Source organism: Hoplias malabaricus, chromosome 8, assembly GCF_029633855.1.
Source record: "Hoplias malabaricus isolate fHopMal1 chromosome 8, fHopMal1.hap1, whole genome shotgun sequence".
NCBI classification, from domain to species: Eukaryota; Metazoa; Chordata; class Actinopteri; order Characiformes; family Erythrinidae; genus Hoplias; species Hoplias malabaricus.
In genome coordinates this window covers 19,063,309-19,087,431 of record NC_089807.1, presented here as the reverse complement: position 1 = coordinate 19,087,431, position 24,123 = coordinate 19,063,309, and the positions used below count along the sequence as shown (strand labels likewise).

At 39.1% G+C, this 24,123-nt stretch overlaps 2 protein-coding genes and 1 long non-coding RNA gene across 4 annotated transcripts in view; all 3 read left to right on the top strand.

Moving 5' to 3' along the window:
• lingo2b (leucine rich repeat and Ig domain containing 2b) overlaps window positions 1–19,122 on the top strand; it is a 34,061-nt gene extending 14,939 nt beyond the window's left edge. For both annotated transcript variants that reach the window (XM_066679620.1, XM_066679622.1), the window contains one exon: window positions 16,322–19,122. In XM_066679620.1, coding sequence (XP_066535717.1) covers window positions 16,328–18,145 — 1,818 coding nt within the window. In that variant the 5' untranslated portion in view covers window positions 16,322–16,327 and the 3' untranslated portion in view covers window positions 18,146–19,122. The remainder of the gene's footprint in view (window positions 1–16,321) is intronic.
• LOC136706105 (uncharacterized) lies at window positions 10,922–11,574 on the top strand. Its single transcript, XR_010804115.1, has 3 exons — window positions 10,922–11,101; window positions 11,243–11,290; window positions 11,421–11,574. It is a non-coding gene; the product is annotated as an uncharacterized lncRNA (long non-coding RNA).
• Window positions 11,579–15,921, top strand: LOC136706104 (uncharacterized). Its single transcript, XM_066680038.1, has 5 exons — window positions 11,579–11,780; window positions 12,262–12,618; window positions 12,728–12,872; window positions 13,630–13,754; window positions 14,422–15,921. The coding sequence occupies exons 1-5, from the start codon at window positions 11,622–11,624 to the stop codon at window positions 14,752–14,754; spliced, it is 1,119 nt and encodes a 372-aa protein (XP_066536135.1). The 5' UTR covers window positions 11,579–11,621; the 3' UTR covers window positions 14,755–15,921.
• Window positions 19,123–24,123: the final 5,001 nt, after the last annotated feature.

Genomic DNA, 24,123 nt, shown 5'->3' with positions numbered 1-24,123 from the left:
CTGTGTATGTACAACTTGCAAGTAATATCTTCATAGAAAGACCCAAACTGATATGAGATGCTTTAAAGCAGCGGAACATAAACCTTAGTGCCAAATGAGAACTGTAGGCTAGAGTGGTATAACCACCCCCCCAGCATTGGGCTGTGAGCCATGGAACTGTGTTTACTGAAATGAGGTTTCACCATCCAATTCCTCTGGGTTGGAGTAGCTTTTGTGAATGTGAACTAACATCAGATTTTGAAAAAAATATATGATACAGCCTCTAGGGTGAAGCCTTTGGAGAAGACTGCAGCACAGACAAATATAGTTAATTAATTTCAGAAGAAATGTTGAATGAGTAGGTGTCCACTAACATTTTGCCACATACTATAGGATTAATTAAGATTGCACAAACATTTTTCTGAAATATATGTTTAAAAAATGCTAAGAAACCTTACAGTTAAAAGCAACAAAAATTGATGTCTTTTTTAGCTGGTTCTCAGTCACGTCTCAACCAGCACATATTTAAAATTCCATCCCATCTGGTTTGAGAAGCTGTTGGACAGTGGTACTCAGTTGGCTGACTGCTGTCCAGTTCTGGACGTAAATCTAATTTAATACTGACCAAAAACTAAAACAGCAAAGAGGAGGAAAAACTCTCCTGGCAATCCACCTCAATTTTGCATTTCTCACAGAGCTTGTTTTTATGGCAAGAATGGCACTATTCAGCAGGCACTTATTCTGCCAACCTGTGCTTGTCAAAAGCTGCTTAACAAATTGACAAATGTAGGCCAAATTTACACCGTAAAATAGCATTGTCATAATTACTCTAAACAAAGGAAAATAAATTGGACAATGAAAATTGATTGTTTTGAGGTTTTTCAACTGAAAAAATTTGTTCACACTTATTTCACCTCCATGACACTGCGGAAATCTGACACCTGGGACTCTAATATTAATATTTGAGAATACTTGCTTTTCATTGTACTGTTGTGACTTATATCCTCCAAATAGGAGGAGCTCATGAATACCCCTATGTGCATTCAATATGCCATATTTTGTTGAAAACTATTTTGTTAAAAACCTCCTGCTACTCCAACCCTGTAAAACATTAAAAAGTTGAGGGTCATTTTAAAAATGAGAATTTACATGAAAAATACTTCACAACCCTTGAACCCACCTTCCAAATCCACTCACCTAAAACACATGAACAGTGCCTGATTACAGCTGGTGGAGTCCATGAGAGAGAGCATTGTAGAGAGGAGCGCTATGTGTCGGCTTGTACTCCTGCCTTTTATTTTTCAGTGCAGTAGTTAGACTGACTCTAATTATTGCATAGGGTTTTTTTACACTTGTAAAAAGATTTTTTTTTATTCTTATTATCTGATTCTTTGATTTATTGATTGCTATCAGGATGTAAAAAGTGTTTTAGAAAATTTAGCCTTAGCTTGTACAATACAAGGGGGCGTGAGTATGTCCCAGTTGTGTTTTTAAGCTTCCAACACCTTGCACATTGTTTGTCTGCACTTCAAAGAGGGCCTTAGGGCTTATGGGAAGTATTAAGACAGGGCCTTAGAGGCATTACTGTTCCAAGTCTTGTGATCCATGTATCGATTTCTTTCTGCATTCCAAAAGCAATCAGTGTCTCTCGGTCACACAGATGAAAAAACCCACAAACCGATACACAAAGCCTCTGATTGATTGGATTTTTATTTCATTGGCCATGTTCATGTAAGCAATACCACTCTTGGGCCAATGTTTGGTCCGAGGGGCCTGAGGAAATTTCTCCAGTAATGTCATTCATTTAGTAATTTGTACCCATTTTAGGGCTGTTTGTTGATCTAATATGTCATGATGCGGTGGAAGATCTTGAGTCTTTGAATTGCCCTGGGTGGTTTGAGGCCCATTGAGAACCCTGGCTGTCAGTGGCCCTGCACTGTCACTCCACTAACTCATCCATTAATCCATCCCTGTCTCCCTAGGAGAGGTTTGGAAATGGTTAAAGAAACTGATAAATGCTTATTGCATTTGTTGGCTGTAATGTGAATGTTCGTTCCCCAACAAAATTGTGGATGCCCATAAAAATGTATATATTTTTTTATAATTGCAATTTTATTGGATATTTGTTACATCTCAAAAACAGTTAATTTGAAATAATGTATTGGAATAAATTTTCAAAATATGATTTGCTACTTAAAAATGTATACATACCCCCACACACGGATACATATAACAGGGGCCCTTTAAACTCAGTGCCGTGATGATAACCCTTCAATTTGCCAGTTAAATCTCCAGCAGCGAGAAGCTGCAGACTGACACTTCTGTCACTATTTGACGGCTCTGTAAGAGTGATCTTTATGGAGGAGGAGTGGAGGTGATTGTGGGAGTATTAGAATATGTGAAAATGGATTTCTTTGTGTGTGTATGAGGAAGAGAATAAGAGAGATAAAGAGAATGGGAACCTGTGTGCCTAGGTATTCTCTGATATAATGGAGCTGATCTCAGCTCTCTGTGAGTGTGCCGTGTATGATGATTTATTGATTAGCTTCAATGTCTAAAAGGCCTCTTCTTGATCTAGTCAACTTTGGGCTGAATTACATCAGCCCTCATTCGCTCTCCAGCTGGGGCTGCTGTCGTCAGAGAGGCCTTAAGCTTCCAGTGGATTGAATTGAATTATTAACTCATTAAAACTTAATATACTCCTCCGGTGAGCAGGCCTGCTTTCTTTAAAAAACCGCACCCCCACCACCACCATTACACCCCCCCAAACCCAGCCATGTATTTTCAGTATTTATTCTGACATTAACACTGACAGAGAGACCTCAAACATGCAGCAGGCTGAGCAGCCAGAACCGTGAATGAGATTCAACTGTGTGAGGCCTCACCAATGCTTTCCCTCACTCTCACTCTGTCTCACAGACACACACACACTGATACAAGGGCAATCTCACTCTCTCACAGAAGCTGATACTGTGACAAATGCCGTGGCGTCCGCTGATATTGATTTGAAAGGAAAGCCCACTACTGTGCTTACTAATCGCTCCGAGTTGTCGAAGGGAAAGCCAGCCAAGTCCGCTGTCTGGATTAAAGATGTGAAACAGTCTCCACAATCTCTGCCATTATTTGGACATTTCTCCATTGTTTGGACATTTAATATACACTGCTGCTATCCACTGCTCTCACTAGATGAATGTACACTGATAACAGGAATACTCATACACAAAGCTGCCACACACACCTAGACCTGTTCAGAGGAGTCCATGCTCAGGTTAAGGTACTGTTAACTAGGTAAAACCAAATTAAAAACAAACCAACTTGGCATGGAAGTCTGACATTTTTTACTGTGGATATTTTCAGTCCCTGTAGATAAAAAGATAACGTATTAATAAGAATGATTAATTATTTAAAATCACATTTTGAGCACATTAGCATATTCATTTGAGCATCTGGAGCCTACCCACACACAAACTGTGAAACAAGACATCCCAGTCTTATTTTTCATGTATTTATTTTATGTATTTATTTTTCGTTTTGTTTTGTGAGCTTCAGGAAGTCAGGAAACATGGAATAAAATTAATTTTATTCCTAGATCAAGTGCAGTGACTTTAGGATTGTAAGCCCCCTCATTTGAATGTCTCCAGTCACAGCGCTTGACCTGAGTTTATATGAGCATGCAAAATGGAATAAAAGAGACACCAAATAGGGAGAAGGATCATTTATTCAAAACAGTGAAATAATAGATAGAAAAAGAAGAAAATCAAGAAAAAAAAAAAGCTACAAACAAGCTTCTCACTACTGTGCACTCGTATAAATGTAAACAGTGACATAGTATAATTTAAAGGTACATGTGCTGAAACATGACTGTCATTCTGGAATGACCTGGGGCCTGTAAAAAAAACACGTTGGGCACGTTGACTGTTTAGTCGCGGGACCATTCAAGTCAATCACAATCACAAGCTAGTTCACATGTAGTCTCAGCCACAGGGGTTTTGCCCACAAGTAGATTGTGAGTGCATAGATTAAGTGCGTTATACAGGCCTCACTGTCAAGATTCTGCCAGTTGCATTGTGATAGGCTCTCTGTACACTTACGTATATGCACTTCTGTACCAGGTTCTGGTACTGGTATGACGCGATTCTTAAAGACTGCCCCCTTTTACACGTCATGCCAAAATAAAGGACTTGTGATTGGACCTTTGGTGTATCAGTCAAATTTATTTTGCTGTAGTAATAGGTGGTTCTTGGACATGTTACATGGTGAAAGGTACCGGACTATTAATGCAAGACTACTTCACAAGTGATCTTAAAATGGGTGAGGTATAAACAGACAGAGCAGAGCAATAAATCAATCACATATTATTTTAGACAGAACAATAAACTAATTCATTTTAAAACACAACATATTAATCAATTACAAAAATATTTTTGTTTTAACAATTATTATTGTTGTTGTTATTATTATTATTTTAAACACCCCATTATTTTCCTTAGACAGTAAAAATATACAAGGGGCCTGTAAAATTCTGACTTACTGGCTCAGGGGAGGAAATATTATGTTGCGCACTGCTGTTTAGACAGGAAAAGGATGGTGCTGGGCTAAGTTCCTTTTAAAATTTACTTAAACAGTAAGGAAGCCTTAAACATGCCATTGCCACAGTGGTTCACGACTGATTAGTAATTTATTTCACTTTATATACACAATGTAGTTTATTATAGTGTGGAGAAATTCATGACAATCTTCTTTTGCAACACTTCATTACATACTGCTAATTTAATACATAATTAAGCACAGGTAACAGACTGAAAAATCTTCCCATAGTTTTTTTTTTGTGTGAGTCTTCTATAGAATGAATGAATACTAAAATAATCTGATTGATGATCTGATTCTATGGGTTTTTAGTGGTTTAATGGATTGTCATAAATAGCCATGCCCCCATTTAATAAATGTGACAAATGACAAGTAATTGTGCCTAAATATATAGTGCACTGTATATTAAACCATTTATCATCTATTGAGCAATTCACAGTGAATAGTGCAGAACAGATTCAATAATATTAAAGATTCTAGAGAGGTGATAAATTATTGTAATACTGGAGAACTGGTTCTTTTCACTGTAATAGTGTTGCGTGTGGGATGTGCCATGTAGTCTGTATTTCAGCTGTTGATGTTCCTGATAGATTTCTGCAGATATGCACAATGGCACTGGATTGCACTCAGTCACAGATAAGTGCCATTCTTTAATCACTGTTATGATCACTGAGGTCTGCCTTTACTCTTTATGGCCATTCAGAAGCAGTAAAGAGAGTGTAATGCAGTACAAGTCCTCCATGTGAATGCAGCCCTCTGCAAACAGGTTTATGTTTGAGGTGCCTAAAAATTTCCCTTCATATCTAAAATTTCCTTACATAACCTCCCAGTTTATGACTAACGCACTGTTCAAATAGAGCTAGGTTATTACTGGAATTCTGTGAGGTGTTTCACCCTTCTGCTCAAAATTCTCCTTTCTAGACAGCAGTAAACTGAACATAGTATAATTAAGTTTCTAGTGGGTTGTACTTTCTACAAACTTGAATATTCACACCAACTAGGCGCAAGGCGGGAACACACCCTGGAAGGGGCGCCAGTCCTTCATGAGGTGACACACACTCACAACTATGGACACTTACCAACATGTGTATTTGGACTGTGGGAGGAAACCGGAGCACCCGGAGGAAACCCACGTGGACACGGCAAGAACACACCAAACTCCTCACTGACAGTCACCCGGAGGAAATCCACGTGGACACAGGGAGAACACACCAGACTCCTCACAGACAGTCACCCGGAGGAAACCCACGCGGACGCGGGGAGAACACACCACACTCCTCACAGACAGTCACCCGGAGCGGGACTCGAACCCACAACCTCCAGGTCCCTGGAGCTGTGTGTCTGCGACACCTACCTGCTGCACCACCGTGCATGATAATAAATCTTTGCGAGCAATTTTTGTGTAACAGCTAGTAAGTGATATTTCTTGTATATAAGCCCATGACATGAGATGATTCTTGGAAGAAAAACAGAAAGAAAAACATCAACTTGACCAATATTGACAGCAATGAAATCACAGAGATGCACATGTGTATACCTGAATAAATTACCACATGTAAATTTAATGGTATTCGATCAGGGCAATATTGAAAAGACATTCCAAAATACAAGAATTGCACAGTGGAAGTGCTTCTCCCAACTCATAATTAATTAAAGAGGTGAAAACACTCTAAATCTGCGGGTGTTATTAGCACTAACTGTGTATAAAAGAGAGGAGGGTGATTAAGAGCAGCTCTGATTTGAGAGTTACCCCATGAGATGGGAATGGAGTGCTGGTGAGAGGCAGTGAAAAGCGCCCTTCAGAAAAGGCTGTGTGGGGACGTTGTGAGAGGGTGAGGCTGAGAGGTGAGACTTTCCATGCTTCTCTCCAGGGAGCTGCTGAGCCTGCCGTGAGCCTTTTGATATGGGGGGAAAGTCATCCATTTTTAATGGCATTAACGAACGACCCTGTAGTTCCAGCTTCAGTGGATACATGCGCATGGATCTGAAGAGCCAGCGGAAAACACTTAGCCTATGCCTTTCATTGCTGCTGGATGATAAATTGATCAACATAAGTACACTACACACAGTGTTACTGTCAATAAGATGAGCTTTAAATAGGTGCCTTTTGAGGCAAGATGTCAAGCCGCTTGTTTGTGTGTGGTGTGAATCTGAGAAACCTGTGGAATGCCTGCACTTCACTTTTTTTCTTATTGATTCTGATCAGCAATGCAGGACTGTATCGAGGGAGTGTGGGGTTTCCATGGTAATCACATGTTTGGAAAGGTCTGCTTGAAAAGAGGGCTTGTGTGTGTGTGTGATTGTATATATGTGTGTGTGCATGTGCTACAGTCAGTACACAACAGGGTTTAGCTCTGTTGAGGGCAGAAAAATCTTGGTTAGGACATCATGTCATGTGGTATATGCTAATATATGTGTGCATGTGTGTGTGTGTCTATGTGTGTGTTTTCTGACTTGTGTTAAAATGAGGACAAATCTACAAGTGTGTAGCTCTTCAAGTGTAAAAATATTGCATAATGTCCAATCACACTGCACATTGCTGATGTCATTTTTTAAAGGTATTCACTTGTCCTTATACAATAAATTTTGTAAGAGACCACCTTTTGTTTATGTAATTCACAGTCAAAGCAGCCTTTAGATATAAAAGGTCTAAGAGAACAAGAAAAATCATCAGTATATAACAGTAAATAAAGCTTATTTTTGGAAAGTCGGCTCCTGGAATAATACTGAAAAAAGAATTGTAAAAAAAAAACTACATGTCAGTTTTTATTTACTTGGATCATGGAATGCAGAAAACCTAGACTGAAATTTGGAGATGAAAAAATGTATGTAAATTACATACATTACAAAACTGTAAGTGTATATCTTGAAAAGAATGGAATATGCAATAAAGACTAGGGATGGGCATATATATATATATATATATATATATATATATATATATATATATATATTGAACTTAATAGCTGTTTTGACTGGAAAGAATATAAATTAACTGTGGTCTCTGAATTTTGCACTGTACTGCATCTAAATTAATATAGATCTTACATAAGAAGCACAACTCATAGGAAATGACAACACAAAGCACCAAAAAGTTTTTTAATATTAAAATTGTACTCTAAATCAAGCTGTTTTCCAGAAACCAAGGAGGCAATAGAGTACAAAGCCAGGTCATTGATGTTTGTAATTGACCTGTCATTACCACATAACTAGTACCAGAATTTGGTCTGTTCCTTTCCAATTGATTATTCACCGTTGTATGAATGCCTGTCTGTGCTGCAGGGGGTTTTATCAGCGGGGCAGAAAGTTTTGCAGACAGACAGAAATGTTCCTGCTTTTCAATGTGATATGCAATTACTGGACTTAAAATAATGACTCATTTATTTATGTCTTGTGGGTGTATTTTCATAGCTGGTTATGTCAACTAAAGCTGGTCATGTCAAAACACTCTTTCCAGTCTAAGCCATTTTTGTAGCCACATTATCTGGCAAAGCAAACTATAAGGAACTCCATGTGTTCTTTACCAAATCATTTATACTTCTAAAGATGGGAAATGGCAAATTATTATAACTTTGTTACTGCACCTAATTACAGTTTTCAAGTACTTTTGATTTTTTTCTTTCATTCATGTCCTTTGCCTTTTTCTCACTGCATATAAAAAGAGCGGAATCATATTTTGATAAATGTGCACATTTCTCCATTTCACCTGTGACTGGCCCCAACATGAAGTAGAAAAGGGAATGTGATGGAGCTCAAAACTGACTGCCATGCTGCTGGTTATCAAGGTTAGAGCCTCTGATGTTTTAACAGTGAATTGCATGACTGTCACATGAATATTAAACACACCACTTTCTTGTTTCTACAATCACAGATTATTATCTCAGATTCACTGACTATAGAGGAGCACTGTGTCCACTCACTGTTGTCACAGCATTGGTTATCCTTTAGTCCTTAGTGGTCATACTGCGTACGGGATGCTGTAGATTCAATATTTTGGGTTGGTGGACTATATAGAAACTCCAGCAACAGTGCTATGTCTGATCCAATCATACTAGCTCAACACACAATAACACACCATCACTACAGTGTCACTGCAGCACTGAGAATGATCCACTACCCAAATCATACCTGCTCTGTCATGAGAGAGGACGAATTCAGTAGGCACAGATAGACCACAGTCTGTAACTGTAGAACTACAAAGTACTCCTGTATGGTCAGTGGACCTGAAAGAGGACAGTGAGTAGAAACAAAATGGTGGTAATAATGTTATTGTTGAATCAGTGAATATAGGCCTAAATATGTTTTCTTTGTTCAGTGTAGGTGTGTTATGTTTGACGCAGGCTGTTAATGATGCAGAAAATAACGAATCAATATTAATGTTACAGGTTTAAACTTAGCAGGCCCAAATGCTCAAATTGTGTAACTTAAACTTTACCATGCCTTTAAAATATGACTGTGGATTTGGGCGATGAATTGGAAACTCAAGAAAACAATGAATTATGGGTTTTTTTCCAATAAAATTATATAGGAAATTCTATGTAGTGAATTTGGAATGGATATCATTTAACATATGACATATTAATACCATTTTTGTTTTAACTCTCTCATCTAACAGTAAACCTGAAGAATATTTGAGAACATTTATGTTGTTTTGGTTTTTTAAATAGTTAATTGCATCAATGCAGGCCAATGTCAATCACAGGTAACATGCTTGTTTGAGGTTAATGTTGGCTGCCGTTCACCTAATAGGAAATTTCATTTTTATTTGCTTTCTTACAGCATTTCAAACAGAAAATGCTCCCAAATCACTGGTGACACTGCTTCTAGATGGCAGGGAGATATGCAAGAAGATACATCATCTCAACAGCCCTGCAGAAATCATTGATACCTGCAAGCACTTATTGCCTTGTCCTGCAGAATATAATCGAATTTTAAAATTCAGTGCTGATTTTCAGGAATACGTTGACACAGACCTTAATGACAACATCCAAAACTTTGACAAGTTTCAAGTTTTGTTCAGCTCAATCAAACCAGGTGGAACACTGAAAAGGGTATGTATGTGTTTTATGCCATATTTGGTTCAATGAGGAGTTCGCCTTCACAAAAATGAAAGCATCAACAAGTTATCTAAAATGAGTAAAAAAAAAAAAAAAAAAAAAAATATATATATATATATATATATATATATATATATATATATATATATATATATAATGTGTATTACGTCACAACTATACTAGGTAATAGGGCTCAGTTTCTTGCCTGTGCAAACACATCATGCTATACCAGTTTAACTCCTGGGCAGGACTCCTATCCCTACATTTGTATATATCTTTAATATGATTAGAGCAGTAAGTACCAGATGATGTAATAGAACTCCTGAAAACTAAAGTGTCTTAACACTTTTATGCATTAAACCAGGGGATTAAACCAGGCCAGGGGATTTGGCCATCAGAGATAGTGGACATGACATTTTGTGGGCCACTTGATGTTTTAAATTTTTAATCATTTCAAATACAGGAAAAAAAAGGAAATCACAATAAATAATTCATGAATGAAATGGTGTATTGCTGCACTAAGTAATAATGTATAGGCTACAGTTTAATTAAAAACACAGCTAGTGATGCACTAATAACAGGACAGAGATAGGCCTAGAGATAAATATAGCTCATTCTTTAACAATCATAATCAAGGGAGTAAAACAATCTTGGGACAACTCAGCTTGTTGGTCCTCTAACGTTTTGTGAGTGAGAGTTCTTCATTAGATATTTATAGTCACATTTTTCTTTTGCCTCTTTTTATGCACCCAATTTAGATGTAAAAATGTGCATGGTATTTCCTGGCTCTTTGGATAGTTAATTTTCCTTAAAACATTATTTACTTGTGTTGATTTATACGGCTAATGACTAGGCAGTCATGTCTTTCATTAAGCTGAAGCATTCATGTAACACTATTATCACAATACAGGTGCATTGCTTCCAGCAAGCAACTGAAAGTAGGCCTAACACTACATTTCTGAATAAACATAAATGCATTTGAATGTAGTTCTAGGTTCATTAAAGACCAAGAGCAGGGATGCACAAATATAACTCCTTTTGTTTTAGGATTTACTCTCTAAAACCTTGGGTTTTCCTGGTGGGATTTGGAGATGTTAAAATAAGAAGGTGAAGTTAAACAAATACAAGGTTATTTATTTATTATTTACATTTATTTTGGGGGTGCACTGATATATGAACATGCAATACAAGTTCAAATGTTATATGGGTATTAAGAGTTTATTTCATTTTTTTACTCCATTAACAGCTACAGCTCTGTGTTTTTAAACTAGATTTTGGAACATTATATTGGGTTCAAAACTCATATCTGAACTCATAATCTATGGACACAGATATGACTTCCCTATTTTTATTTCTACTTCAGCAGAGCAGTGCATTAGAATTGACTGGCATTGCTGTTCTTCAAGTAATGATATTCTTTGCTTTTTAAGGCTGAACAGGGGAAAACTGATACAGCTGGTCCCAGTAATAAAGTGAAGGTATGTACTAAAGACCTGATAATAGGCAAAATTGGCTCAGTATTACAGTAGACACTGTCACTGTAATTTACACTGCTGTTTTAAAGCAGTAACACTAATTAATTTATTTAATTATATATTTGTTTATTTATTTATTTTAAGGTTGGCCCACTCAATTCAGGTGTAACGGGTTCTTATGCTCAAACAAAGGTATGTTCATTGAGACCTGCAGGTAAAAGACGTATCAGTGATTTACTTGGAATCATTAAACAGAATGCCCCAAATTTAGATGAAAGTAGAAATGTTATATATGTTTACTCTATGTGCTTTGGTTTTCCAGCTTGGTCAGGGTCCAGTTGATGAAGTCAGACTGAGAGCAATAATTCAGATCAAAGGTCCAAGTATACTGGCAGATTATGAGTCTTCAGGAACATTGTCAGAGACCTCGAGAAAACTTCTTGTGAAGATAGGTGTCACTGACCTGGTGGAGCAGCAGGGATTGTGAGTTGTTTAGTTACTTGTTTTCATACAGTTAACTCTTATGCTTTTATTATTTGTTAATTTGAATGCTATGACAGCTGCTTATACAAATTTTGCTTTCAGTTACCCATCAAGTGATGACAAACTACAGTTAGCTAAAAGCATCATAACGCTATTCCCATCAATGAAGATTAAAATGGGAGAAGAGAATGAAGGATTTGTAAGTATTTAATTTACAAAGCCATGTAGTGAGATAGGGTGGCACGGTGGTGCAACAGGTAGTGCCGCAGTCACACAGCTCCAGAAGTTTGGTGTGTTCTCCCTGTGTCCGCGTGGGTTTCCTCCCACAGTCCAAATACACAGGTGTATTGACGACTCAAAAGTGTCTATGGGTGTGTGTGCATGTGTGTTGCCCTGTGGAGGACTGACGCATCCTCCAGGGTGTGTTCCTGCATTGTGCCCAATGATTATGAGTAGCCTCCGGAGCCACCCTGAATTGGATAAACGGTTACAGACAATGAATGAATGACTGCATGTAGTGAGATATGTATGACATGAAGTAGTTTTACATCTGAATATATGTAGACACTTTATTTTTTACTCTTTTTTGTGGTTGTGTTCTCATCACATATATAGATATATATTGCTATTCACATATCAACTACATGTATACCATATGTTATCCTGTAATTCTAATCTAGGAGCACTTCTATGACCCACTATCCCACAATGGATTCATTGAAATGAAACTGAGAAATCTACGAAGGAACCTTCATGATAGTCAGCGGCGATACCGTCGCAAGCGAGCAATGGCCAGTAATTCATCTATCCATCCAGTGTCCATTACACTGAGAATGCCCACTGAAAGGGAAGAAGAGTCCACAGTGGAGTGGAAGGCTGTAATTAAGAGAATGAAACCATCTCATGAGAACATTGCAGCAATCAAACTGGCCATGGAGAAAACATACTCTAGCCGCAGGTTCTGGATTACAAACAGTGCACCAACAATGGAGGAGATATTTCAACAGTACCCACATTTTATGGATTTGCCATGTTTAGTAAGTACATATTGCATTGTTCATGTCACGTGTAGCTAAGTTGATTGGAGTTTTTAGTCATGGTGTCCATCAGTATAATGTATTCACTGAATTCTGGTCTTATTCTCAGCTTGACTTTGAATTTGAAAAGATGTATCCAGGGAAATCTGATCTCTTCCTTCAAAAATGGGAAGAATCAGTTGTTCCAAAATTACTAAAGATGGCCACAACAAAAGATGATCCCACTGTTCTGGCATCTCAAATCGAGAGTGATGGTAGGCTACTTTTCAGTTCCCTTTAAGGTGTTAGTTTAATTTCAGTGAACAAAAGTTGTTTTTGGTGCTTATACGATTGGGGTGTTGCTGTGCTAAAATTTCAACACTGCCATTTGTTGTCTGTTGAAAATGTGGATGTTTGGTTGACTTTGATATGAAATTCATGGCAAAAATAAATGAGGAATTTATATGAATGTATATGTTTTTACTATGTGAAGTCAACCTGAAATAACCATTATTTACACTGTCAGAATATCTGCCTGTTCCATCGATGAGCTGTGACTTTTAGAGATATGTCATCAGTTTTTTTTTAACCATAAATGTCAAAACCTGGAAAATAATTGGGAAATAAATTATAGGAAAGAAACATATAGTAAATAAATTACTTAGAATTTAAGTGGTGTGTTGTGGTTTTTACAGATAATGTTTAAGAATGTCACCATATTGTTTCCAACCAAAATGTAACAATGAAAAAAAAGCAGTATTAGGTAATAAGAGTTTAAATACAACCATGGTGCTAATCCTATTAAATAAAAAACAAACAAAAAATTCCTCAGTATGCCTTTTTTTAAAGAATGCCCATTCACCTTGACATTTAGGCATAATTCATCATATACTTTATCACATATTACGTCTGAAATCATCCATGAAACCCACTCTGTCACTACCCTTATGCTTTTGCTGTATTCAGAAAGATTGTGGTGATGTAAAGAATTTGATAAATGCATTTTGTTTTGTGTTTATTGTCTTTTTACAGAGGCATGCTTTAAAGCTCTTCAGATGCTCACACACCTTCTGCCTCCTACTGCATCTGGGAGGGGCAAAGGCTGGACCAAATGCAGTGTGAAATCAGCCATATCTTATATCTTGGACATTACACCGGTAGGCACAATTTCTGTGTGTGTGTGTGTGTATTATAAAGTTTACCCATGGTGTTCAAATTACATTCAGGATTTTGACAAATATTTACACTTTCGATTGATTAGAATTTTGTGGTTTCTCACATAAGTCATTGTGAGTGTAGACCCAGCTCTTATATTCAGAGTTTATCATTTTCAGACTAGCTCAGGTCTCATTCAAAGAACCTTGGGTCCCCTGTAATTTCTAACACTGCTCATTCATTTTATTCTAATTTATATCTTTTTTGTAAAACAAAACCCATACAAATACCATAAAGTATATATTAGAGTGTCTATAACTGCTCAGTTACCCTTCCCTAAACGACATGGATATCACCCCCATTGATCCACCCAAATCTCTCTCCATATACTTTAACACACACTCACACACATCTATGTATGTGTATATTCACATACTCATACATATACATATATCTACATATACATATGTCTAAACATACATAATACATTTAAAAAGAATAAATAAATATATACATACATAAATAAATAAAATATGGCCAATCACACTGCACTTTATGCCACATCCTATGCCTGGAGTATTGTAAGGTTAGTTGCATGCATTTGAGCAACATCTAATTTATATCTTAAATATGTTTAATATGGGTTTTTTAATTCTTGTTTTTTTTCAGCCTGGAATAAGCAGTTCCAGCTCGCTGGATAACACTCCTCAAGGAGTGGTGGAAAATCAGCAGCCCCACATCATATGTTTTGGACACCCCAGTACTAAGGCTCAGTACATCATTGTGGCAGACAAGGACAAAGTCACCATTCCACTTGAGGATAACAGTTTGACATATGCCATTGACAAACTGTTTAAAATGTATTGTGTCTGTAACCTGGCATATCCTGCCCAGCTCACATCAGTCTTTAATTTCTTTGAGCATCTTTATGACATGCCTATCTCTGGTGGGAAGCGACCTAAAGTTGTGGAGCTTATTGCAAGGCTTCAAGCAATAATGTAGGTCATATGTTTGTGTGAAGTGTAAAACGTGCAATGAAATGAATGAAAACTCAAGTGGTCTTCTGAACTTGTGCAATAGAGTCCATTTTTAAAAAGATGTCACACCTTGGATCCTTGCCTTTACTCTGTTGTATTCATCTTATTTAAAATGTCTGTGACCATTATTCATGATACTTTAAAAGTTGTTGTGGTTCCATTTGTGACATAAAACTGATGTAAATTTTCACCTGTGGAGTCACATCAGTTCTGTTAAATTATACAATGTACACATCATATATGGTATGGAAAAAAAGAAAAAAAAGTCTTTCTTAATTTCAGGGCCTCAGAGGGTTCCACTAAGCAAATGTCCAGTCAAATGTGATGAATCTTAATTTTTTAGCCATTCCTGATGGTGAAAGTCAATGAATACACTTATTCTCTTGAGTGAAGAATGTAGCATATAATGTGCCAGAATTGTTGCTATATTTAATGCTGCTGATCACAGATCACCATAAATTATTTAATAATACGTTTCCACACAGGCCCAGATTTAGTTTTGAGTCAATACATATCCGGAAATCTTTGTAATTTAATTTAAAATAGTTATAAGATACTAGCCTAAAAATATATTTCCATGGAAGCTGGGTCTGTTGTTGTAAAAATTAAATGTGTCCTAAACAGTTTTGCAGTTTTGCTGCTTATTGAAAACATGAAGACTTTTGGCTATGAAATTGATGTGGCACATAATATTTGTTATTGATAAATAAACAAAATAATTCCATAAGTAACTCTGTTATGACCCATTTTCTTAGTGTTTTGATTAAGTAATCAAACTGTGTGTGTTTGCTTTAAACTTGGGTTTAAATGCATCTCTAGTAACTAGTCACAGTTACTAGTCAACAGTGACTAGTAATTAGTCACTGTTGGGGTAAAAATCATTGTTTATGACAAATGGGACAACAGAAACTACGGAATCAAATTAAATCTTATGTTATCTTATATTAAACATTATTCCTTTTCTTATAAGATTTTTTCAAGACTAAGATATTTGTTCTGACAGTGACAGCCTGAATGTCAAAACGACAAAGTTCTGTTTTTTTAAATGGACATCACATCTTTAGAAGTAATACATTACAATGAAGATCAACTGTATGTTATTCCAAGAAATGGAATGAATTTGGACCTTGATGTTCTATCTTTTTATAATTGTGAACCCGATTAAAAACATTGAATAAAGCAACAACTGAATTGAACTGACCGTGACCCTGACTGGATATGAAGTTTGTCTTGTTTATGCGCTGAGATTAGTCCAAAATCACACAGCATATTTTCCACACAAGATGTATTATTAGAACCCATCTTTGTGTTAAGGATCTTATCACACTACCTGTGCTAAATAAGATAACACATCGTTCATGTTAAAAGTAACACAAAATGTGTTCATGCTAAACTGGAAGGCAGATGTGTTAAAGTTAACACGTTGCATGTCAGATTTAACACATCTGGGTTGAGAGTGTTGATGCGTCTAATTATGTGTACGTCTCTTTTCTTCCCCCCCCACACCCGTCCCCCCTCCCCTTCACTCACAGGTGGTCATGCTGTTCTCTTTGTTCTCCTGCGCTGTGGGGTTCTCCCTCCCGCTGCTCACCCTGTTCCTGTGTCCTGCCAAGGCCTGCCCCGCCCGCTGTGACTGCTCTGTGCCCACACGCTCTGTCACGTGTCACCGAAAGAAGCTGGTGCAGGTGCCTGAAGGCATTCCGATTGAGACTAGGGTGCTGGATCTGAGCAAGAACCGCCTGCGCATTATCACCCCGCAAAACTTCTCTTCCTTGCTGATGTTGGAGGAGCTGGACTTGAGCAACAACCTGCTGTCCTCAGTGGAACCCGGCAGCTTTCGGGCACAGCCACGTCTCCGCACGTTGCGTCTGCGTGCCAACCAACTGACTCTGCTGCCCCGTGGTGCTCTGGCTGGCCTAGGTGAGTTGAACCTGCTGGACGTGAGCCAGAACCGGTTAGTCATCCTTCTGGACTATGGCTTTGAGGAGCAGCGGCAGCTCCGTGTGCTGGAGCTGGCCGATAATGAGCTAGTGTTCATCGCACCACGGGCCTTCAGTGGCCTGCCTGCCCTGCGCTCACTAACGCTGCAGCGCTGCAACCTGAGTGCTGTGCCAGGACATGCCCTCGCGCACCTGCACAGCCTCACAAGCTTGAGGTTGCGGGAGCTGAACATCAGTGAGTTGCCTCCACACGCTTTTAAGGGCCTAGGCCGTCTGCGCTACCTGGAAATTGACCACTGGCCCGCACTAGAGGGAGTACCTAGCCCAGCCTTGCAGGGGCTTAACCTGAGCTCACTTTTTGTTACTCACACCAACCTGTTGGCAGCACCAATACTAAACCATCTGCCCTACCTGATACACCTGAATCTTTCTTATAGCCGCATAAAGAAGCTGCCGGCTGGATGGCTCCGGGGGATGGATCGATTGGAGGTGGTCCGTGTGCGCCAGGCCCAGTTGGAGAGTGTGGAACCTCAGGCCTTCCAGGGGGCGCTGTCTTTACGCTTGCTTGACCTCTGCCAAAACCACCTGAAAACTCTGGAGCGTTCTGTCCTACCTGCATCCATGGTTCTGCAGAACCTCCTGATTGGTCAGAACCCTTTAATGTGTGACTGCCGTCTGCGCTGGCTGCTGCAAAGGACTACACCCCTTTTCTATGGTGACATGGAGCCTCGGTGCAGTGGCCCTGCTGCTCTGACCGGAAAACCCTTTAGTGAGATAGGGGAGCAGCTGCTCACGTATGCGATCTGCACCAAGCCAAGATTCTCTATGTCCTCATACCTGGTTCAGGCTGAAGAGGCTCAAAGGGCCTGGCTGAACTGCACAGCGCATGGAGGCCCAAGCCCTTCTATTTCCTGGGTGACGCCACACAGGCGCCACATCACCAGCAAGAGCACAGGCAGGGTAATCGTGCATAGCAATGGCTCCCTTGAGTTACGTGTGGCTGAGCCCCAGGACAGTGGTGTTTATATATGTGTGGCATCCAACCCAGCGGGCAATGCCACTCTAACAGTAACACTGACTGTTAAAAGCTTGGGAATCAGGGAAGGATACCTCTACGTCAACTGCAGCTTCCCCTTTGACTCCGATTACAACAGCTCCATGGTCAATGGCACAGAGCGCTACACCATCCGAATGGTGCTAGACTTCACCACCATCCTGGTCTCCACAGCCATGGGCTGCCTCAGCTTTCTAGGGGTGGTCCTCTTCTGCTTTCTGCTTCTGTTCGCCTGGAGCCGAGGCAAGGGCAAGCACAGAGGCAGCGTAGACATTCAGTATGTCCCACGCAAGAGGAAAGGAGCCAACAGTGAGCTAACAGAGACCAGCGGTCCTAGACGGGTCAACATGAAGATGATCTGAGAACTGGATGATTCTGGAAAGGTGGAAACAATAACAAAACAATAATTTGTTGAATGTCAAGTTATAAAATATTAAGAGGAACTGAGAGAGACTTGTGACAGTGATACTGTAGCTAGTAGTATTTGGGAAGATAAGCAGCACAACATTTCAGTTGGAGTTGTGTGCTTTAGTGTGAATGTGTGTATGCTTGTGTGTGTATTGAAATATACCATGAGTTCATGGGCATGTGTATGCCAGTATTACAAGGATGTAATAAATTGTGGGAGTTTACAGAGTCAGTTATCCAAAAAAAAAAGTATTTGCGCGTCTTCTGCGATGCTTTGTCTGTTGACAGCATTATTCGGACAGTGCAGATGTGTGCAGAGATCAAGTCGTTGTATAAAGCTCATATTTGTTAGGGGAAAAGTGGTCTATTTATATACGTATATTTTAATTTTCATTATTATTAACCTTCAAATCGCTGCAAAAACTCAAGTCGTCTTCCCCAACAAGCAAAGTATCTACTGGAAAAAGCCTCAGCAGTGCTGTATTGTGAAGTGTTTGGTTTTCGCTCCGACTTGCTGTTCTCTCTTGGGAGATCTTCTAGTTAGCAGAGCCTCTGGGGGGAAGCAGAGAGTCGTCTGCCATTTCGTTGTTGAAGATGTTACAATGTGAGGGCCTATTTGACATGGTGGGTACCAGGGGGCTGTGTTTGTGACTCAGTGGAATTCTGTGAAAATGTTTCTTTTTTGATGTTCTGTCAAATGCTGCTCAAATGTTTTTACATAATAAATATCTTGGTATATTTTCCAAAGAAAATAAATATGAATTATACAGCTTGATTGTTGGTAACATTACATTGCAGAATCTGATTCTTTTATTAGTCAGTGGTGTCTAATATTCCTATGTGTTGAAATATGCAGCAGCCTATTTACAGTCATATTTCAGACTAATGATTTTGCAACCCCAAAAGCTAATAATGATCAGAAGACACTGTTTTGACCAAATTATACCAGCTAGATTAAATTTTTTTTTTGCTAAATATTTTACCCACATCTTAGTTGCAACTTAATTTATGTACAACACCTAAACATATACAAGTACATTTAGCTTAGCAAAAATACAATTACTGACTAGGTTACCTGTAGCCATACAGGATTCTAACCCATTAAAGGAAAAGAGCCCAAACAGGACCACTACCGACCATATATTATATGTGTGGACCATTCTCAGAACATCACAGACATGAACCTGGCCAGATTATATTGCCAGATCTAACTTGTCCATCCATCCATTATCTGTAACCGCTTATCCAATTTAGGGTCGCGGGGGGTCCAGAGCCTACCTGGAATCATTGGGCGCAAGGCGGGAATACACCCTGGAGGGGACGCCAGTCCTTCACAGGGCATCACAGACACACACACATTCACTCACACACTCACACCTACGGACACTTTTAAGTCGCCAATCCACCTACCAACGTGTGTTTTTGGACTGTGGGAGGAAACCGGAGCACCCGGAGGAAACCCACGCGGACACGGGGAGAACACACCAACTCCTCACAGACAGTCACCCGGAGCGGGAATCGAACCCACAACCTCCAGGCCCCTGGAGCTGTGTGACTGCAACACTACCTGCTGCGCACCTTCCGTGCCGCCCCAGATCTAACTTGTGATGAAGAAAAAGGTTTAACACCCAGTGTACATGGATAGTCTATTACTATCACCCACAAATTACTCTTTTCCACTGCATGGTACCTAAATTAATCTACTCAACTTTTTTTGCTTTTCAATTAGGAATACTTTGTACTGGGTACTTTTTAATACCTGGTTCCACATAAGCTGAATGGGGACTAAACCATGATGTGGAAACCTTACGGAGCACTGAATGGCCAAAGAGACTTGTCAATCATAATGAAATGCAGACATTTAGTAAGCGAATACAATGTATTAACCCCTCTGCAATTCTGAGATTGTAACACCCCCAAACAAGCCACCATCCCACTACAATATCAGTATCACTGCTATGCTGAGAATGATCCACCACCAAGATAATATCTACCAAGTGGAGGTCCAATTGTTGTCCCTGTCCAGTGATGTAGCAGATGGTTGATAAACTGTGCAGCAACAGATGGCCTACAATCAGCACTGGCTTTTGTTTACTTACAAACTGCATCTATAATACTCTGCAAAACTCTGAGACTACCATTTGCTTACTTATTTTTCCAGTCAATATAGCCACTGATTGTATTGTCATTTTTCAGGAGATAAAGGACAAGATAACTCACTTGTCACATATTAAGTAACCTAGCGAGAAAAAACTCCAACCTGGAGGAACAGGGGAGACACAACTCTCCAGAGGTGATATATAAACCATGTTTTCTTGACTTTATGAGCCAGTGTTCTACCAAGTGAGCAAAACTAACTCATATGCCACCACTTGTGAGTTGATTGTTGTCTCTTAGGATTGCATGATTTCATCATTGCTTGATTGTCAAGAATTCCTAAAAATCATGCAAAGTAGATCACAAAACTCTTACATTGTAAGAGAAAAGAAGGAACTGTGGGTTTTTAATTATATGTGTTTTTTCTGAGGAAAGAATAAAAATCCCAAAATGGACACATTTTCAAATTAAAGAAAGAATGTGCATGTGTTTTCAGATCTCAATATTATTGAATGTGTTTCAGATTTCACAGATTACGAGAGTGATGTTTGGAGTTGTGGACAAATAAACCAAATTTCTTCAAAAACTGTATCCAAGTCCTCCAATAAAGTACTGAAACTGTAATAAAGGCAAAAGTGGATTATACTTCACACTGAAAATCTGTTATTTAATTTTGGAGTTTCCTGTGTAATTTCCTAAAGTTTATTATTTCCTGATCTTGAAATATCAAAAGATTGCACTTAAGGGCTGTTTTGACTGGAAATTAAATTTATTAAATGCCAGTGGGTCTCTAAATTTTGCACAGTACTATACCATACTATATACGACAGATTTACCGGTGAGTGTAATATAAGGTAAACCTATCGAATAAACTGGTGAGTCAATGTATTTTACAAGGGGGCAGTGCTGTGCTGTGCATCAGGAAGACAAGCCTGAGGGCTTTATTGCTAATGTCATGCTTCTGAAGTGCAGAGGTGAGCTTCATTCCAGATCCCAGTGGTGCCATACGCTGTCCTTGGCCAGGTGTCCATGAGAGTGCAACTGGCCCTCCTCTCTTTGGAGATGACAGGGGTCTCTCTCCCTTTTGATGTAGACTGCATATATATGGCATATGCTACAGCACACAAGAGTCTGGCAGGTCTCTGTCCTCATCCTAGCACACTAATGGTGTTATGTGGTCAGTAATATGAGAAGCTACACTGAATAAGGCAACGAGACGAGAATAGCGTCATTAGTCATGGTGTCAAAAATTGAGGCGCGACGAAAACAGGATGTTAACAGGAATCCAAAGATTAAGAAGTTTATACAACCAGTTTATCTAACAGATTGCAAAATTATTTTAGCCCTTTGCTGTATGTGTGTAGGTGTATCGTAGGGATTCGTCATCCACATAGCAGTATGTAGTGCCTCGAGTGTCCACAGTTTGACCTTGCTGTGTTCTGTCAGTATGAGTTGAGGGTGAGAGCCTGAGCGGGCGTAGCTTTTCTGTGTGAATGAATCTCCTTTTCAGACACATTGCGGCATGAACTGATGCATGAGCTTAGTTGGACCCGAGGAACCGCCTGCTTCCAGAGAAAAAGAGAGAGACAGATAGAGAGCAAGTGTCTGAGGGGAGCTAACAAATAGCTCTAATGAGAGTGCTTGATGAGCAATCTTGGGAGCGAAGCATGAAGCAATCAAGCGGTTATTTATAAAGCCAAGCTATACATGACTTGGTACGTGTCATCTAGGGTGAAGAGCTCATCATGTACCAAGGTTACAAGAGAAACCCTCATACTCTGCTGGTTTTAACTCGAAAACAATAAAACAATAGTTCAGTGGATCTACCCTCACCATCTGCTTTATTAGAAACACCTTAAATCTGGTCACATTCTCAGGTCCATTTACCTTGTAGGTCAATATCTAAGTGTACAGACTTTAGTCCATCTGTTGTCAACTTCTCAGCCTCCCTCTGCTCCATTTATCATTGGTCTGTTTCTGACCATTGGGACCAGGACTAGCCAAATAATATTTGAGATTTTTCTTACCACAGCAGTGATACTGTCATGGTAACCAAATGAGATTTAGGTTTTTAATGGTGCAAGTGGATCAGGCACATTTTGTAATGTCTAGAGACATTTTGTGCAATGTCTCTAGAGAGTGGTATGCTACCAAATTTCTCAGCCATAAGTGACTCTGCTGGTTAAAACTGTCTATCGATGAAGCGTCACGCCAGAACACAGTCTGTGCAATGCAACAGATGGGCTACAGCAAGGAGTAGGGTTGTCACCCATCAAGGATCTCCATAATGGTTGTTTGTCTAAGGAAATTAATTCTCTTCTTGGACAGAAAATTGTCCCAGAATCCAAACACTTTAATATGTTAGCATTTCTTATTATGTTTAAACTGCTTCTTTTCATCCAAACAAATCATTCCTGTACAAAGAATGGGTTTGATTTGGTTAGATTACCCTCAGCACAGGGACAGTTGTTTTAGAAAAATGCACTGCTGGAGACATGTTTGGACAGAAAGCATCAGCAAAACAATAATTAAGAAGATTAAATTCTGTAGCTAAATGGATATCTACATCATCTATTACAGATGCATCAACATAGGAATTGTGTGCTGCTGCCAATACTTAAACATTCAGAAACTGGGACCATATGCACCTGGATTAACATTATATATATATATATATATATATATATATATATATATATATATATATATATATATATATATATATATATATATAAATAATCTGTTAGTATTATTATGTTAGCATTAGTATTAGTATTAATATTTAATCTGTTAGTATTAGTAAGGTTGGCCAGTCTGTAAATATGTTCAGTATGAAACACGTTAGAAAACCAGCCATGCAATGAAGCCTACACAGTGATTCCCAAATATTTCACATTTTTGACTGAGACATTTAGACTGGGCTTTGTTAATCATCAAGGTGTGGAACACCACTTGCCTCTCATTCTGCTAAAATCACTAAACCAAGAACAAAGGAAGTTCAGAGCTTTCCGTCTGACACCTAGTGTCCTCCTGCCTTGCCCATTAGCTTGCCAAATAAAAATAGAAGAAACAGAGAGGGCTGGAGGATCAACATGTCACCAGCTGAACCTCTGCCATAAATCTCACAGCTTCTCTCATATCTTCTAAAGCCTTCAGGAACACAGTCACCCACTACCCAGTCCCAGACAACAGCCAGCTCAAGCAGCTCACTGGGTTTATGACGAGATGCCTGCACTTATGTCCAGGGCAGACTCGGTTGGATTAAATGCATTGCTTTTAGCCTTGGTGCAGTAATGTGCTAGTCACATTGTGTATGTGGTGTAAACAGACCTTCGGCATTAGGAGGCCAATATAGAAATAATAGCCTCCTTGGTTCCCCTGTGAGAGAGGGTGGCACAGGATGCATGCATCTCCACTCTTCCACACCAGCGAATGCTAAAAGGATGAGTGGGGTGGAGGGGAACCTTTCAGGCAGATGTAATGGCTCAGTAAAGACCAAACATGACAATGGCTTATCAGGAATGTATAGACACCTATCTTTATTGCTTATATACATAAATATTTATACGCACATATTTTCACACACATTGGCTTGGATAATTTTATTCTCACAGTCTAAATCAACCAACTCTGGAAGTGCTGTTGCTGTGTATTTCTAACACATTTGTAGGATGAAGCAATCTGGAGGCAACGCCCATAAAGACAGAGAGCCAATAGGGCCGGATGCTTCTTTGTGGTGTTGTCTAGTAACCTGGCCATTAGAGCCATGGAGACGGTTGCTAGGCGCTGCCTAAAAGTGTTGCTAACGTTGCTGCACACTATTGTTACCATGACA